Source organism: Artemia sp. Qi Xiang Cuo, chromosome 7, assembly GCF_049724085.1.
Source record: "Artemia sp. Qi Xiang Cuo chromosome 7, ASM4972408v1, whole genome shotgun sequence".
Classification (NCBI taxonomy): domain Eukaryota; kingdom Metazoa; phylum Arthropoda; class Branchiopoda; order Anostraca; family Artemiidae; genus Artemia; species Artemia sp. Qi Xiang Cuo.
The window spans coordinates 8,571,657-8,588,162 of NC_142800.1; the positions used below are offsets into that span (position 1 = coordinate 8,571,657).

General features: G+C 33.5%; 1 protein-coding gene across 2 annotated transcripts in view; it reads left to right on the forward strand.

Moving 5' to 3' along the window:
- LOC148949912 (cartilage oligomeric matrix protein-like) overlaps positions 1–14,947 on the forward strand; it is a 334,413-nt gene extending 319,466 nt beyond the window's left edge. For both annotated transcript variants that reach the window (XM_089091996.1, XM_089091995.1), the window contains exons 13-14: positions 8,173–8,410; positions 14,663–14,947. In XM_089091996.1, the coding sequence (XP_088948122.1) occupies positions 8,173–8,410; positions 14,663–14,760 (336 nt within the window). In that variant the 3' untranslated portion in view covers positions 14,761–14,947. The remainder of the gene's footprint in view (positions 1–8,172; positions 8,411–14,662) is intronic.
- The last annotated feature ends 1,559 nt before the right edge of the window (positions 14,948–16,506 follow it).

Consider the following 16,506-nt stretch of genomic DNA (forward strand, 5'->3'; position numbering starts at 1 on the left):
GGAAGAGCAAAACTGGATTTAGCTTGCAAGCTTACTTATTGCAAAACGGCTATAGCTTAGCAACGAGACTTTAACTTTATCATTGAAAATTATACTACAGGTAAATCTAAGCAAGTGTAATTACAGAAAAAAAAAAGTTATTTATCTGAAAAAATAAAAGAGCAAGGGTTGGAACCCCAACATTAATGCTGGAAGAGAAATTTGGAAGATTAACTTGGATGTATAGTACAAAGATACCAAATTTCATTTTCACCTGCATTTGTGATGACCTTACATAAGCTATTAGCTCCTATAGTATACTCCTTATGGTTGTAGATCCACAATGCTGTCACTACTCACAGGTTCAATACAACCAGCCGAGGAAAACAGGAACTATTCCTTAAAATTGTGACCTATTTAGATCGTTTTTGTGGCCAGAAATATCAATATGCAAGTTTTAAGAAAAAGAAATTATGTAGCCGATGTCAAGGCTTGACTGAGGTACTCGGCAGGCTTGTATAATTATGTTTATTATTGTTATCACTTAACTTCTGAAAGCAGCTAATTTAAACTTCTTCTTGCTGTTATGACTTCAGGTTAAATTTGATGCAACCAGCTTGGTAAAAATACAAACAAGTCATATAATTCGAACAAAAACACTTTAAATAAATATACAGTTTTCGTTTAAAGGGAGTATATACATTCGTTATTCGTTTGTTTTAAGTCAAAAGGTGTCAAATTAGCAGTAACAATTGAGTTACGAAAGTCTGTTGCGAATCAATACGGCATTCCTGTTAATACATGAAATAATCACCCATTTTATAAGGTTTGTTTTCTTTTGGAAGTCATAAATATGACTATGACTTAACATAAATATGACACTCATAAGAATTTTTGGTTTCCAAAATTAAGGCTCCATTTAAAGTACTTTAAGTTTTAATTTATTTCACATAATTTTGTTTTCGTATTTTTTTTCATTTTTTCACAAAAATAAATGATAACAAACAGAAATTAAATTAAAAAAAAGTTATTCTTAACAAAAGTGCAGAGCAAAAACATATAAAAATCAAATTTTAAATATAATTTCACTGTAGAGCTGAGGCCCCGAAAAGATAAATGGGAAATTGTTATTAGTGATCAAGTCGCAACGATATCCATCGCTCAGGCTATAAGCACTGCCGATTCCTCAGTTAAAACACGAATAAGTGAGCCATCGTTCTTTGGTATCATAAAAAATGTGCCTAGTACTGTGAGCGAGACTAATTTGTGAGGACTTTTCAACAATTACGGAGGCCACCCAGGTTGGCAAGACACGATCTTACCAGTTAAGCTTCCCTCGAAATGAGCATCTGATCTGTGCAATTAAATCCCCCCCCAGTAATAGGATTCGAACGCCTAGCAATTGACGAGTTTCGGTTCCTACCTAAATGCTGCTATAAGTGTCAGACGGTCGTATAGAAAAATACCATTCCATTAATTAAAGATGCTCGCATTGTGCTGGAAATCATTCCAATTCTAAAGACGACCCCTGCCAGAAACCACTGAAATGCGCTCTGTGTAGGTCTAGCACGCACCCTTGTTACAGCTTTAAATGTCCTGCAGTGCAAAAAGCTATCAACTAATCATAACCGTTCCTACCTTAAAGATTGTATCGTGTAATTTATGGCAGAATTGTACTTAAAATGCCCTAATCGAACAGTTGGTGTCTGAGTTTGACGTAGTGTGCCTCCAAGAACACTTCCTGACAGCTGAAGGGCTTGATATACTTCGGTTAAGTGACAGAACGGATGTGATCAGTATACCTGCTAAGAAAACCGGCAGAGGCAGGCCTTCTGGTGGGATTGCTGTACTCGCAAGTAGCCGTTTAAACGCCTCCTTCTTTAAGCAGTCGTACTCTTTAATCGGCATTAACATAGCTGACTCAGTGCTTTTGTCTGTTTATTTACCAACAAATTACAGAGATGCTTAATCTGATGCAAAGTTTAAGTCAGCTCTCAGCAACGGTTGATAGCTGCCACAGGTCAAACCGAGGTTGCATTTTAGCTGGTGATATGAACTGCAATCTCCGTGATACTGCAAGCCTCAGGTCTCAAATACTATTATCGGCATATGAGAGCTTGCATGCTCTGAAGTGATCTGGTCTACACTTACGCTCACAGCTCTGGCTCCGTCTCATGTCTGGACTTTATATTATGTTCTACTGATGTGACCGCAAGAAATCCCTGTCATGTCATTACCGGTATCAATGCTCTTAACCAACTTCCAATTTTAATCACCCTAGATATAACCAAACTTCCCAAGCCTGCTCCCGAGCCAACCAAATAATGGAAAGTTAAATCTGATTGAAGTAAAGTTGATCTGCAGCCTTATCAGTCGATCTGTGATAGTGTCTTAAACAAAGTCAAAGTCCCTTTCCTTCTACTAGAGCAGCAATCCACAGCCACTGAGAGTGAAAAACAAATTTATCGCCCTGTGATTCGCGGAAAATACTTCTGTCCCCTCCCATCAAGTGTGAATCGGTATTAAGGTTCTGAACTGGTCAAAGAATCCAGACCTCGTCGTTGCCTGCGATCGTGAAAAGCTCTGGTGGCAGATTTGTAATGAATGCGGACGTCCCCTTGTTGGTATTGTTAATACTATTAGACAGGAAACTAAGCGACTATTTGCAAAGTGCTTGTTGAAACATCGAGCTGATCTTTTAGATAAGCATTCTGAATCACTTAAAGACAACCCACAGAGGGTGTTGAAGTTTAAAAGAAAGAAGAAAAGTGTGAAGTGCAGCCATGAAAAAAGCAAACCCTTGGAAACTGAGTGGAACTCACACTTTAGCTATGAATTTCCTCCGCCCGACCATAAACTGGAAATTAAATTAGAACAAGAACTAGACTCTCATTTACAGTGCCCTTTGAATAATATAGGCTTTGTTGTATCGGTTTCACATATTCGGTATTTGGTGCAAAAAAAAAAAAAGTACTCAATAGGTGCTGATCACACTTGCGGCATGAATCTAGTTTTTGGCAGTGAGTTATTATTTCACGATCTAGCTCTTTTTTACCAGGTAATATTTAACTGTGGTTTAGTGCCCGATATTTTCTGCGTTGGGCTAATAATGCCGGTGATTAAAAAAGGAAAACATTTAAGAACTTGCTCTTCATATTGACCAATAACCGTCGTGCTGGTTCTTTGTAAAATAGATGAGCTCCTCGTAATTGACCAGGTTAATGAATTATGTAGTTCCCCAGATTTCTAGTTCGGATTTAAAAATGGTGTTAGTCGTTAACTGGTACATTGTCTAATTGCAAACCTTCAGCTGATTCTGATTCCCATGAGTCTGATGAAACACTATATTATGCGGGACATGATATCCAACAAGCTTTTGACTCAAGTATCCACGTACAAATTTTGCTTTCTGCTTGTAAGCGGGTTGTTATTCACTCTATTATTGTTGTTTTTAGGAAGTTGTATAGTAGTCTGAAAGGGAAAATTAAGGTGCCACAGGGTCATCATTGTCCAATGGTCTCCAATGAAAGGACTCTTGTACGGAAAGGTATTCGGCAGGAAACAATCAAATCACCCCCCACAGTATAATAGCAGCATTATTGAACCTCAGCAGTCATCTTTAATATGTTGCATTCATGATGGTATTTAAATTTCACTTGCCAACTATGCCGATGAAATTTTTAATATTAGCAGGTCCGTGTTGCAGATTGAAGATAACTATTGTATTCTGAGCGTGCAATGTTAGAAGATAGGTTTAGCTTTCAACCCACCGAAAAGCAATATTATAGTATTTAGTCGTAAAGCTATAGAGCCTGGTTTGGTTACCGCTTGTTTTGGTGATACAGAGGTGGCTGCTGCTGAACAGCTGACATATGTTAGCCTACCTATTGCATCAGACATTAAGTCTATGCGCAAGCTACTTATCTCGAATTTCTCCGAGAAAGCTCGTAAAGGGTATGGTATACTATGTAAACGTATGTACAATCACCCTGTCCTAGCAAGGCTCTATTGTGCTTTTGTAATGCCACGTGATCCTGTGGTTTCCCCTTTCTATGTCTGATAAGGATAAACGCACAATCGATTAAACGTTTTTCAAATACAAAAAATATCTACTTAATCTTCCCCCGTGGATGAAAAACTCACGAGTTTCAGAAAAATATAAAATAGCAGACCCCTTTGAAACAGTTAAAGACTGAATTAGCCGGTTCAAGCTCACATTATATCAGTACCACACTATGTACCGCGCCATAGTACCTCACTACTGGCACTATTAGTTTATTGTACAGTGTTGTTAGGAGTCTTTCTTTTCTTTTGTTTATGTTTTTTTTATCCTAATCTATTTCTTTCTACTCTATCTTTGTAATTGTTTAGTTGACGATGGGAAATAAAACCATTCATTTATTCATTCATTCAAATCTTAAGAAGAGTAAAAAAAAAACAATTGACATTATAATGAATAATCAACTAAAAGTTAAAAGAAACAACTTAATAAAAATGGAACCAATAATGAACTTATAAGTTACAAAAAATGAAAACAATATTTAACTCAAACTCAAAACGAACAGAAATTACTAAATAATTGAACGAGGAAGTACTCTGTCTTGTAACCCAAGTATATTAACAAAAAAAAACTTGTTATCAAACAGTTCGTGGTAACAAACTGTAAGTAAGGAGCGACCCGGCTCAATGGTAACCAAAACTGTAGAAAACGGAATTTTGATACTAATAGATACATCAAAAGAATCAAATTTTAATTCTGATTTCAACTATATAAGTTTTATCAAGTTTAATCCTACCTATCAAAAGTTACGCGCCTGAGAAAATTTGGCTGATTTTTGAAAAAAGGGGGAAAGACCCCCTAAAGTTTATTGAACCTTAATGCAAATCACACCATCATATTCAGCGTATCAGAGAACCCTACTGCGGAGGTTTCAAGCTCCTATCTACAAAAATGTGGAATTTTGCATTTTTTGCCAGTCGAAAGATCACGGATGCGTGTTTATTTGTTTGTTTGTTTGTCTGTTTTTTTCCCCAGGGGTGATCGTATCGACCAAGTGGTCCTGGAATATCGTGAGAGGGCTCATTCGAACGGAAATTAAAAGTTCTAGTTCGCTTTTTAAGTGACCAAAAAATGGAGGGCAACTAGGCCCCCTCCCATGCTCATTTTTTTCCCAAAGTCACCTGATCAAAATTTTGAGACAACGATTTTGGTCAGCGTGGTCAAAAAATATAATAAATAATGTCTTTGGGGGTGACTTAATCCCCCAGAGCCCCCCGGGGGGGGATTGAAATTTATGAACATTACCCAATGTTAAAATATAGTATTGGTTATTGGGAAGTATACAGACGTTTTCAGGGGGGAATTTTTCTGGTAGTGGGGGGGGTGAGTGGGTCGGGGGTTAGGGGGGAGGATCTTACCATGAAGGAAGTTTTCATGGGAGAAGGTACAACGCTATGAAGGGAGTGCCGGATTTCCCAGCATTATTTAAATAAAGATCAGAAATTATATATTAAAAAAAGAAGTTTTTTAACTGAAAGTAAGGAGCAACATCAAAACTTAAAGCGACAGAAAACATTACGTATATGATTGGGTTCATCCCCTAGTCAATACCTCACTCTTTAAGCCAAAGATTATTTAGAACTTTCATAAGAGCTATTTATTCTAATTAACGGTATTTGTGATTAAGGGGTCATTTTTAAAGAATTGGAACAAAATTCGAACTTTAGCTTAAAGAGCAAGGTATTGAATAGGAGGCAAACCTTCTAATATACGTATTAAAATATAAGAATATAGTGGTTCGTTACGTAAGTTAATTCTTAAATTACGTATATTTATTACTAATAAAAACGTTCGTAAATAAAAATTAAACAGGTTTCGAGAAAGTCATTTAACCAAATAACCATAAAATTAATATTCAAATTTTTTTTTAATTATTCATGTACGGTGAGCCAAAATCAAAACCTGGAATAATTGAAAAACGTTCAAAAATTAAATAAAAAAAACAAGTCTTTTTTAAACTCAAACTAAGGAACGACGTTAAAACTTAAAACGAAAAGAAATTATACCGTATATGAAAGGGGCTGTCCCCTCCTCAACGCCTCGCTCTTTACGCTAAAGTTTGACTTTCTCACAACTCTATTTTTTAAACAATGAAAAACTTTAGCGTAAAGAGCAAGGCGTTGAGGAGGGGACAGCCCCTTTCATATATGGAATAATTTCTGTTCGTTTTAAGTTTTAACGTCGTTCCTTACTTTCAGTGAAAAAAACTTTGTTTTTTTTATTTAATACAGTATAGACAGCATAATGAGCTAAAACAGTATAAGAGATAATACAGTTAAAAGAAACGAATATTAAACTTAATAAAAACAAATTAAACCAATAATGAACTTTGTTAGTAAATTGGTATTATTAATGAATGTACCCAAAACAAAATTGATATTCTAATCAAACTCAAAACAAAAAGAAATTACTAGATATATGAAGTGGGAAACTTTCTCCCTTGCACTCCAATCATAGTGCAATTGTTATTTGCGCTTTACTGAATGCAATATGTATGATTTCAAAGCAAGAAAGAAATGGAAATAAGAACTTTCTGAATTTCCTATGAAACTACGAAATTTTGACTTGAATTCTCTTATTTTTTTTTCCTTTTGATTCTTGGAGAGCCTTACAGTTTTTATGATACGTATTCTCCTTGGAATAGCTTAGATTTTCGATGTTGCTCCTTTTCTAAGCACAGATTTCCTTTATGATTCGATATGATCATCGCTGTCACTTGTCTTTAAAACGTGGAAATTGTTGTTATTTTCCGTTCATTATTATCTAATATGTTATTTTGTGTCTTTTGTATTAGGTGTTTAGATTCATGCATCATCTCTCATAATTTCATAAGACGTCACAAACACAAAAAGACATATTTCCCAAATTCTAGCCACAGATATTGTTCAACATTTTGTTTGAGATGAAAACTTTGAGAGGGAAGTAAATATAACCAATTTAAACTATATGGATGTGGAGTAAATGTGGAGTAAAGTGAAGTGTTCCCCTCCTGCCTTCTAAAGTCCAAAACATAATTTTCTATTTATTTGGAACAAAATGAATTTTAAATTTTTTTTCTTTTTCTTAACTTCAACAAATCTAAAATTATGAACCGTTTCAGTAATGAATATTGGCATTTATAGCACATTGCGTTTATAGTATATTGGCATTTATAGCACACGCGTATTTACTCATCTTAGTTTCTGTTCGTTTTGGATTTAACTTGGTTATTTATTGTAAAAAAAAAAATGTTTTTTGGGTTCCACTTATTTATTGATGATCTTTTATACTAGTTTTTGCCTGAAAACTGTTTGGCTGAATTTTTGCTTATCTTTGGATCCATGTTAACAAAATCTTTAACAAATTCCTTTCATGAATAAAGCTTTTTTTTTTTATTAATTTACCACACATGATGTCATATCTGTGTTGTATCAACTTGTAAATAAGAGTTTAATTTAAGTCTGTCAAAAATCGTTAGGTACTTTCCACTGTTTAAAATTTGTAATTTTCAGTTATTTTTTCTAATTTCAAAAACCTTCATATTTGAACAATTTATTTACAACACTGACATCACCTAGTTATTTATTGTTTTTTAATCCTCTTTGCACTGTCACTAATTCTTCCTCAGAAAAAAAAACTTCCTGTACTTCCAAAGTGTTGCAAAATTGTTTATACTTTTTAATATTTTTATTCTATAGCTTTCCCACGATTTAGCACACTTGGAAATGGTTTTTCCCACCCCACTCTAAGTATTTCTTAATGTCACTATTTGTAGCCCCGTTTCAAATTTTAACTCAGACAATTTGGTTTCGAAAATCCCATCACAAGAGGTAAACTATAAAAAAAGATATTTGCAAAGATAGTGTAAATGCTCGAAGAAATACGATTGCATCTTTAAACCAAATTTTTATACGAGAGGTTATTAACAAACGCCTGCTGAAATTTGGGCTGAAAATATTACTTTAATGCTTCAAGTACTTTCTTTCCAACCCTAAAATGCATCCATTGAATAGTTGATGTAGATATTAAATGGTAACTGATGTGAAATTCAATAATCAAAATAATAGCTGAGTTTTTTCTACAATTAGAACACGCCACCTCTTCTTTATATTCCGCTGCAACGAACTGTTTAATGAGCTTAAAATATTTCATAGGTGAAACTTCTTTGGAAAGATCCGGAGAATGTTGGTTGGAAGGGAAAGGTAGCCTACCGCTGGATGTTGCTTCATCGTCCCAAAATTGGCTTAATAAGACTCAAGATTCTTGAAGGAGAGAATCTGATGGCAGATTCTGGAAACATTTATGATAGCACGTTAAAAGGTGGAAAACTAGGAGTTTTCTGTTTTTCTCAAGAAGGGATTACCTGGTCAAACTTAATTTACAAGTGTAATGGTAGGTCTTTTTTGGGTAAAATTGCTAGGCTACGTAATATAAAATTAGCAGACAGTTGGTAAAAAGAAACACAAGAGACGTGATTAACTTATAGTGTATAATTGGGTTTCTCTGGTGTTATTGTGATGTTAATAAAGTTATTAATAGAGATAATGGCTATAAGACGACACAAACAATCCAAACTGTGTGTCAATATTTTTGTTCTACAAGCCGTATGGGGCCCATATAACAGTCAAATCGGTCTTATGGAAATGAAGTATGTCTTTCTCGAAAGAAATTAATGCCTGTCAAAGTTCTTTTTACAAGTTCAGGTTAATGTAAAATTTTTTTAAAATTTATGAATTTTTAAGGTTATCATTCATTCGAAAATACACATTTTTAGAAAAAGTGCACTGTCACTAATTCTTCCACGCAAAATGAATCTAAATTTGCTTCCTAATTGTCAAAAATTTTCAACTTTTACGTCAGACTTCAACTTCAAGTCTCAGCTTTCAGAACATCTTTGGTCACTTCTTAGCTGTTTTTCTTATCCCGTGATGGTATTGTCTTTTTTCAGCTATTTTTAGCTGCCATAGGCGGGGAGTTTTCATGTTGAGGGATAGTGGGGTGTTAGAAACCGACAATCAGAGGCAAACGGAGAAATTCATAGGTGTGAACAGCTGGATGAAGGTTGATTCATAATATTTATTCTCTTTAAGACTCTGTAACCCCAGACTTTTCTTTCCAAGAGAGAGTGTCAAGAATCTATCACCCTAAGAATCTAAATTTTAAATTTCATTGGGATATCAAATTAACGTTTTTCCATAGTTTGTTTTCTATGACGGAACACCATACAAGATTACGTCCCTCTTTTCTGGTGATTTTTTGGCAACAGTTCCTTATTCACTTACAATTTCATCATAGAGAAATTTTGAAGAGTCAAAATGAATCCTTCTTAGGGGCATAGATTTGGAGATGCAAATACTTTTAATATTTCTTTAATTTAAGAATTTTTTTCTATTCTCTTATCCTAGCATTTTTTTTTTTCGGATCAACAAGGGAAGTCACTAGGTCCAAGTCTTGGAGATCCTTCTACTCATTCTATTTCAGCGATCTTTTGGGTCAGCAATTCTTATAGAATTTCTTTAGTTTACATACTATTTCTACTTTCTTACCTTAAATTTTTTTTCAAAGCATTTCCTTTATCCAGCATTCACAATCTCTTTTGTTAGCTGGGGCATAAAACGGCATTTTCGGGGGGCTACTAACTCTGCTTCCGAAATGTATTTATGCTGAATTTCACAGTTTTTTATTTTAAAAGTTCTAGTTTTAAAGTTTCTTTTTTGAAAGTATAGTTTTAAAGTACCAGTTTTAAAAATTCTAGATATAAAGTTTTAATTTTAATTTTAGTGTTGATGTATCACTTTTTAAGTTTTAGTTTTAAAGATATAGTTATGTAGTTTTAGTTTGAGAGTTTTAATGTTAAAGTTTTACTTTCATACTTTTAGTGTTGAAGTCTTGGTTTTAAGTTTTAGTTTTGAAGTTTTGGTTGTAATATCTATTAAATTATTTTGTAATATCTATTAATATTAAAAAAAAGCCATAAATCTCTTGAAAAAGATAAAAATAAATTAAGTGAGGGGGAAGAGTCCCATATATGTGGAAGGCTCAAGGGTTTGAGTTCAACTAAAGACAGTTAAAGAGGGTGGTGTCCCAAAACCCCCTAAAAAAGCCGCCAGAAATATGATGTTACCAAAGCTTACAAAATGTTCAAAAACCTAATGAGTAGTTAGAGAAAAAAAGTGGTTTGAAATTAATAAAGCTTTTTGCCTAACATGGGTTGGTAGGGGAGTATTATTAAAGCAAAAAGCGAGGCTTAGGAATTTTAAAGGAGAGTACGAAAATGAAAAAAAACTAGATTAATGAGCAGTAAAAGAAAAAAAAGTTGTTAAAATTGATAAAATAAGGTCTTTTGACTAACATGGCTTGGCGTATTAGTTTACTTAAAACTGAAAACTAAGCTTAGGACAGTTTAAGGAGTATACAAAAATGTAAAAAAGCTAGGTTAATAAGCAGTAAAATAAAAAAAGAAAGTGTTTTAAATTAATAAGATTAATTTTTGACTAATATGGTGTATGAGTAAACTTAAAGATGAAAAGCATTTTTATGATTGTTTAAGGACAGCAAGAAAGTGTGAAAAATTAGATCAATGAACAACAAGAGAAAAAACAAATATTAGTTAAAGACTTTTGACTAATATGGCTTAGCTTATGAATGCACTTAAAGCATAAAAAGAAGCTTATGACTGATAAAGGAGAATACAAATTGTAGAATTAGGCTAATTAGCAGTAATAAGAAAAAAAGATGTTAATAAAATAAAATCTTATGGAGTAATATGGTTTGATGCACCAGTACACTTAAAGCTGAAAGTGATTTAGTTTCAGGACTGAAACTAAACAGGACTGATTTAGTCTAGAAAAATGTATAAGCAAGGCTAGTTAGTAGCATAAGAAAGTTGAACAGCGTGGTCGGCTTCAGAAACCTGAAGGGTCAGTGCCCATATATTGTAGCCTCATTTTAGATATAAACTTATTTTTGGACCCGTTTGGTACGGAAAAATGATAAGATATGAAAAGGCTTAAATTACAGAAGTTTAAAAGCACTTACAGTCACAAACCCTAGAAGGGTCAGCTCCCTGAACTTAGAGCCTTATCATATCCATTAGGTCTGAAAAATGATAAAATATGCTAAGATGAACAAATATAAAAAAATAAAATAGGAAAAAGGCTCAAGTCAAAGAAGTCAAAAAGTACTTTTAGCCCTAAAAGCCCCCTGAAGTAATAGGAGGGGCAAGGGCCCTGTATGCCTAGAAAAGTCAGGGCAGTGAGTCCCATAATGCAAAACTATCTGTGTATCCTTGACAATACATTAAAAAAAATGAAAGAATATGAAAATTGGAATATAAAATTTAAAATTAGAAAAACCGAATTCTAAAATACTACTTTAAAACTAAAACATTAAGATCAAAATTTTAAGACAAAACTTTGAAACTAAAACTTTAAAAAGAAAAGTTTGATGATCAAAACTTTAAAAATAATACTTTAACACCAATACTTTGTGACTAAGACCTTAAAACTAAAACTATCAAAAATAAATTTATGATACTGAAATTTTAAATCTAATTTATTACAAATAAAACTCTAAAACTCAAACTTTAAAAATAAAATCTTAGCACTAAAAATTAAAATCTTTAAGCTAAAGTTTTAAAACTAATATTTTAAAACCAGAACTTTAAACTAAAACATTTTAAACTTTTAAACAAATACAATAAACTGGAAATTATCTAAGTAAAACTTCAAATGAAAACTTTTAAAACTAAATCTCTAAAACTAAAGCTTTGAAACTAAAATCTTACAAACGGAACTTTAAAACCAAGACTTCGTTACTAAAAGTATGAACTTAAAACTTTAAAACTTTCAAACTGTAACTTTTAAAGTAAAACCTTAATAGTAGGCCTGATATTATCATATTAATAATGGTAGCATTAGGAACAGCCGTACCATTAATAGTTGTATTAGTAGTGGTAGTAGTAAAAATAGTAGCAGCAGTATTAATTGCAGTAATAGCATGTACATGTTGCCCTTTTTTCTTTTCTTTTTAAATTGTAACTTTAATGTCACCTACACTAATTTGAAAACAACTTTTATTTTTTTAAATTTGAATTTGGGTAGCCAAACATAATTGACGAAGACAAGGTATACTACAAAAAAATCAAAACTGCAAAAAAGTACCATTTCTGGTTTAGCAGGGTGCCCCTCTGCCATAGGGTATCCCTTTCACCGTGGAAATATATTAATAATACACAAATATTTCTCATAAAACCTTGTTCTCAATCAATTATACAATTGTACATGCTGACTTTTGGTCAGTTCAACATCCCTTTCAGAACGCCCTGGAAGTTCCATTTTGATATGGTAAGCTGTTCCAAAAATATTGCAGTTACGCCCTTTTGACAATCTGTGTGCTCATAGTATGTCTTGATTAAGTTCAACTTTCCACTCTATATTTTCTTAGATGTTCATTTCAATATCTTCAGCCTCGGTAATACTTAACACAGAAGCAGTAGTTTTAGTGGTAGCAGTTTTAGTAGTGGTAGCTGTTGTAGCAGTGGTAATTTTAGTAGTAGTACTAGTAGCGTGCAAATCTTGCCTTCTTCGATCAACTGATCATCTCTCTCATCATTCCCTGAACTTTCCAATTTATTATACTAAGTTATTTCTGGTTTAAATCCTTTTGACAACTGGTATTTACATAAACTTTTTAGGTTTAGTTCAACACACCCCTTAATATTCTCTGAAAGGCTCATCTGAGTGCCTTTTGTCATTTTGGAAGGTAAAGGTCAAAAATGCCGAGCTTTCTCAAAAACATATAATATATGTAACCAATGGACAAGTTACCTAACTTACAGCCCTGGCTCTGAGGGTTGTAGAGGGATCGACATCTTTAAAGAAATAATTACTGAACATTTCAACTATGCTTAACAAAATAGTTGTCTTAAAACTCTGATTAGATATTCATTGGAAAATTACGGGTGGGGGGGGGGGGGCTTGTTGCCCTCCAAACATTTTTGAAATTTAAAAGAGGTACTAGAGCTTTCAATTGTTAATAAAATAAACCCTTTCTCAAAGTTATTACGGTAACCCCATCTATACAAAGTGCCTTGTTAAGAAAAAATAATAGTAAAGGTAACAATACATTGTAGTCACTTCACTCTTTATTTGCGCAGTGCTATTGCACTTTGTGTGATTTTGGCAACCATCATCAATATAATAACACTTTTTGAACTTTTTTTGAATCTCTCAATTTTTGATTCTCAATAGCCCTAGTCTTTTGAATACCTTTTTTTTTCTTTGTCGCATTTCATTTTCTTAAGATCAGGATCACAAGACAGCTTAGTAGCCATCCCTGCTTGTGCTTTAGACATGTTGCTTCAGCGACTTTATTATTCTGTTTAAGTCTATTTTTCACATTTTATAGCAATTTTGTCTTTTTGAGTCATTTATGGCTGTAATTTACGGTCATGGCGCCATTCTTCATCTTGTATATAAAAATGGGATGTTTTTGTAAAAATTAGGTTTATTTTGAATATTAGCTTTTGTTAATTACAAATACCCATGGATGTAACAATTTCCTTTAAAACGAGCAATCAAACAGCTCTCTATGATGTTCTTGTGCCCCGCTAACTGCGGGGGATAAATACGGAAAGCGAAAAAATTCTTTAATGCAGAGTATCCAAATTGAAGTTATTTTTCTTGTTTTTTAAGCCAATGGATTTTCCCTGTGGTTCAAGTCAAGAAACCTAAGTTATCTTTCTCCAATGGTGTACTTTGTAGTTGGATATGAAACTTTTTTCAGGGGACTTTGGACTATTTGTTACAATTGGACATGATCGTCTCTTGCTAGGTCACAGCTACTGTTGGAACTATGATACTCTTGCAGATGCCTTTACCAAAATTTCAAATCTGGTCAAATTTTTCTTACTAGATTAATTTGCACATTCCTACATATGATAGGCAAGATTCTGTTTCCTCTTTAATGAGGTTTCTATTTTTTTTTTACTAAAAATAAATGAAAATTTCATATTTCAGAGAGCCTTTCTAAGATTTTCTCTAATATTTCCCTATTGAAGCCAAAGGCACCATTTGTCTCCTACTAGAGTTGAAGTCAAATGCAATTTGTTAATCTTTGATATATCGAGCATATTTTGATAAGTTAGTAGCCAAAGTAGTAACGAAAAAGAAGTAACTTAGATCCATGATACCTCATTCGGAAGATGTGTTGCTGCACAATATCATATCAATATTTAAATTTCAAATTTTGACGTTTTTTATATCAGGTTTTTCGTCACTCTTAATTACTTTTTCTTTTCGGAAAGGAAAATGAGTTTTTTCAGAGGGCGATCAATTCAAACTAAAATTGAGTTAACAAATTTTCACCTAACTGTATATGTACGGACAAACTTGAAAGGGACTGATAAAAAAGGACATACAAGTTCATTCAAAGATATTTTATTTATTATGCAGCATTGTTTGACCCATATCATAAATGACGAGTCACTTATGAGTTTCCAATATTTTTTCTATGACAACCAAACGAGGGATTTTATTACCATGCTTTCCAGCTCATCCAAAAGAGAAACATTTGGACTTTTGATTTTTAACACACTTTTTTCTCATTTTAATGCTTAATTTAAAGTGATATAACCTTTTTTAGACGCTGTTCCTGAAGCTGTCTACCAAGAACTGCCTTCACAACTTCAAAACAAAGTAAAAATTAAGAAGTCACTTTCTGCCCTAACATCACACTCTTAGTGTGCTATGCCGTTTGCCACATCTTCTCAGTGCTGATTGAAGCCTAGTTTCACAGTCACCTTTTTTCACGGAGGATGTGCCAAATTATTTTTTTTTTTTAAGTGAGAGTATTTGCTTACATATCTGTATGAGTAGAAAATAGCATTCAGGGTACAATTTACATTTTAAATATAAATCATTTTATCAAAAAATACTTAAGACTTTTCGTTTTGTTCGATCAGCCATTAAAAATATCTCTTTTTAGCATAATCACAATTTATTAGTACACTAGTTCCACCAAAGCACGTGGCACTAGTGTAAGTAATGAGGCCCAAAGTGTCACACAAACTCTTGATGATATGCCACGGATTCTACAAGTTCTGTCCTTACCAGTATTCGTAATACAGAGCTGTCACAACTACGATCAGTTTGGTTACTACAAGTAAACTAGCTGTAAGGAGTAAGTGTCACAACATTTGGTCACTGTGCCAAGGTGTGTGCAACCAATAATTCACATATAAATATATATTTGGAAAGGAGACAGGCTCTCAAAAATATATCACTAATAATGTTAACTCCAAATATTTTTCTGTTAAACCTACCTACGGTTGGAAAAAAATAAATAAGAATCGCAGAAATACAACTCACTTTTAATGACCAACGTGACAGATCCAATACCCTATGCAGATGAATTAGCTTAGGAACTTTAAAAAGGAACTATACATATGAACTACAAAGGTAAACTATCTAAAAAATATTTCAGAGGCAACGCTATAGCGTTGCCTATAGTAAAGGCCATACGAATCCAATGTTTTACTATTATTTATCATTATTTTTTTCCCAGAGTCACTTCATATGGAAGGGGTCGTCGTATAAAGTTCAAAGAGGGCTCATTCAATTGGAAATCCAGAGTTCTACTACCCTTTTTAAGGGTCAAAAGTGACTGGAAGGTAGCTAACACCCCTTCCACGCCCGCCATTCTCCAAATACAGCCAATCAAAATTTTGAGATAGCCATTTTTTTTCCTACATAGTTGATTTCGAGAAAAAATTATGTTTTTCAGGAAGACACTCCCCCCACAGCCCTCAGGACAAGGCATGTAAGTCATACCCTGGGGGCATATAAGCTTCTTATAGAAAGCTTTGTCGTAGAAACTTCAAAAACGGCTCATTCGATTTGAAATTCAAAGGGCTAGCTCCTTTTTCAATAGTCGAAAGTTATTGGAGGTCAAATAGCCCCCCTCTCACGCCCATCTTTCCCGAAACATATCCAATCAAAATTTTGAGACAGCCATTTTGTTCAACGTAGTTGAAAATTTTAGAAATTAGATCTTTGAGGATAACAAACCTCTTAAGCCCTCAGGGCAATGGTTGTAAGTTATGCCTTGCGGGAACATAAAATTTTAAAGAAAGCGTTGTCTTAGAAACTCCAAAAGGGGCTCATTTGATTGGAAATTTAAATGGCTTAAGTTCTTTTTAATAATCAAAAGTGATTGGAAGGGAACTAACACCCCTTCCGCTCCCACCATGTGCCCAAACACATCCAATCACAACTTTGAGATAACCATTTTGTTCAACGTAGTTGAAAGTTCTGGAAATTATATCTTTGAGCAGGTCACTTCCCCGGAGTCTACAGGTTAAGGGTTATAAGTTATGCCCTGGGGAAATATATGGTTCTTATGGAAAGAATGCTCGTATAAACTTCAGAGAGGATTCATTTAATTGTAAATTTAAAGTTCTAGTTAACTTTTTAAGCGCTAAAAGATAT